Source organism: Vicia villosa, linkage group LG5, assembly GCF_029867415.1.
Source record: "Vicia villosa cultivar HV-30 ecotype Madison, WI linkage group LG5, Vvil1.0, whole genome shotgun sequence".
Lineage (NCBI taxonomy): Eukaryota > Viridiplantae > Streptophyta > Magnoliopsida > Fabales > Fabaceae > Vicia > Vicia villosa.
The window spans coordinates 122,596,030-122,597,508 of NC_081184.1; the positions used below are offsets into that span (position 1 = coordinate 122,596,030).

Sequence of the window (1,479 nt, forward strand, 5' to 3'; positions counted from 1 at the left end):
TACCACGGTTGATAATCTGAACCTTAATAAAAAGCATTTATTTAAATTAATAAAAAATTAAGACGACTAGATAGGAGTTACCAATTATGTTGATTTAAAGATATAATATGTTACAATTTTGTAGTAGTGACAATAACACTTTATAAATTTGAAACTAACTTGGATAAGTAGATTAAATTTGTTGAAATTTAAAAAGATTTGAAAGTATATGATACAAATATCAATCAATGTCTTAATAAATTATGAACATAATATTTTTAAAATTTGTACATAATATGATTTATTTTACCTATAAATTAGCAATAATTTACCTATTAAATATATCGAAAATAACAAATATATTAACTAATTAATAAATATATTGATGATTATCATAAAAGTATTGAATATATTTTATTATTTTTTTTGAAAGCAAGAGATGAAATATATTAAAGTAGAGAACAATGGGTTCTCTAATCCAATTACAATAGGACACGGGAAACCCCTACACGGAAAAGAAAATTACAAACCAACTTCATCTACGAAAGAAAAAACAAAGGCTCCTTAATGAAGTCGTAGAAAGAAAAATTGGAGTATGTAATTTTCCCACAAAACATCCACTTTCAAACGAGCAACTTCATGTTCCAAACAATATCGTTTACGCTCCATTTGTCCTTCCGAAAGCAAACCCCATTGCTAAGAATCCATAGGGTCCAAGAGGTCGCAAGCAACACCACCCCCAACTTTCCCTCTTTCACTTTCTTTAGGCGAAAGAAACTATACCAATCTAGAAAATTTGCCATGCAATCATAAACATTAGTCTCCCCTTTATCCACCCATAAAGCCACTTCCACCCACACCTTTTTAACCACCGAACAACTAAAAAAGAAGTGTTTTATTGTCTCCTCACAATTGCCACACAAAACACAATTTAAACTATCTAAAGGTATTGACATACCTCTACACAACAAGAGATCTTTTGTGGGAAGTCTATTGTGGAAAAGTCTCCAATCGAAAGACTTTATTTTAAAAGGAACCTCCGTCTTCCATAGTAAGCCGAAAGCCTCATCACTTTTGTTACAAGGCCCAAATGGGATCCGATGACGCATATAAAAATCATAACAAGATGCCACCGAGAAAACCTTATCCGCGGCCGTTTTCCCAATCCACACCACCGAATCCCTCTCTTCCTTCCAACCACCGAATTCCTCCAAACGACCTTTCAAAGCACCATACATTACTCCAAAAACATCATCTTCCAACATGTCCTCTCTTATCTGTAAATCCCCCACATTCACCTTTCTTCCTTCCAACCTCCCATCGACGCCACCGAAACTTTCTTCAAACGAGACTTCTCAAAAATGTCTGGAAATTCCTCCTTAAGAGGTTTTCCATCCAACCATATAGATTCCCAAAAAGGAGTGTTGAACCCATTGTGCACGGAGAATCTACAATTTTCAACAATCGGATCACAAGAAGAAAAGGAGCCTATTTTTACCA

At 34.0% G+C, this 1,479-nt stretch overlaps 1 protein-coding gene across 1 annotated transcript; it reads right to left on the bottom strand.

Moving 5' to 3' along the window:
• Nucleotides 1-602: 602 nt before the first annotated feature.
• LOC131605312 (uncharacterized) lies at nt 603-1,244 on the bottom strand. The gene has a single exon (XM_058877685.1). It carries the CDS (start codon nt 1,242-1,244, stop codon nt 603-605), a length of 642 nt encoding a protein of 213 aa, XP_058733668.1.
• Nucleotides 1,245-1,479: the final 235 nt, after the last annotated feature.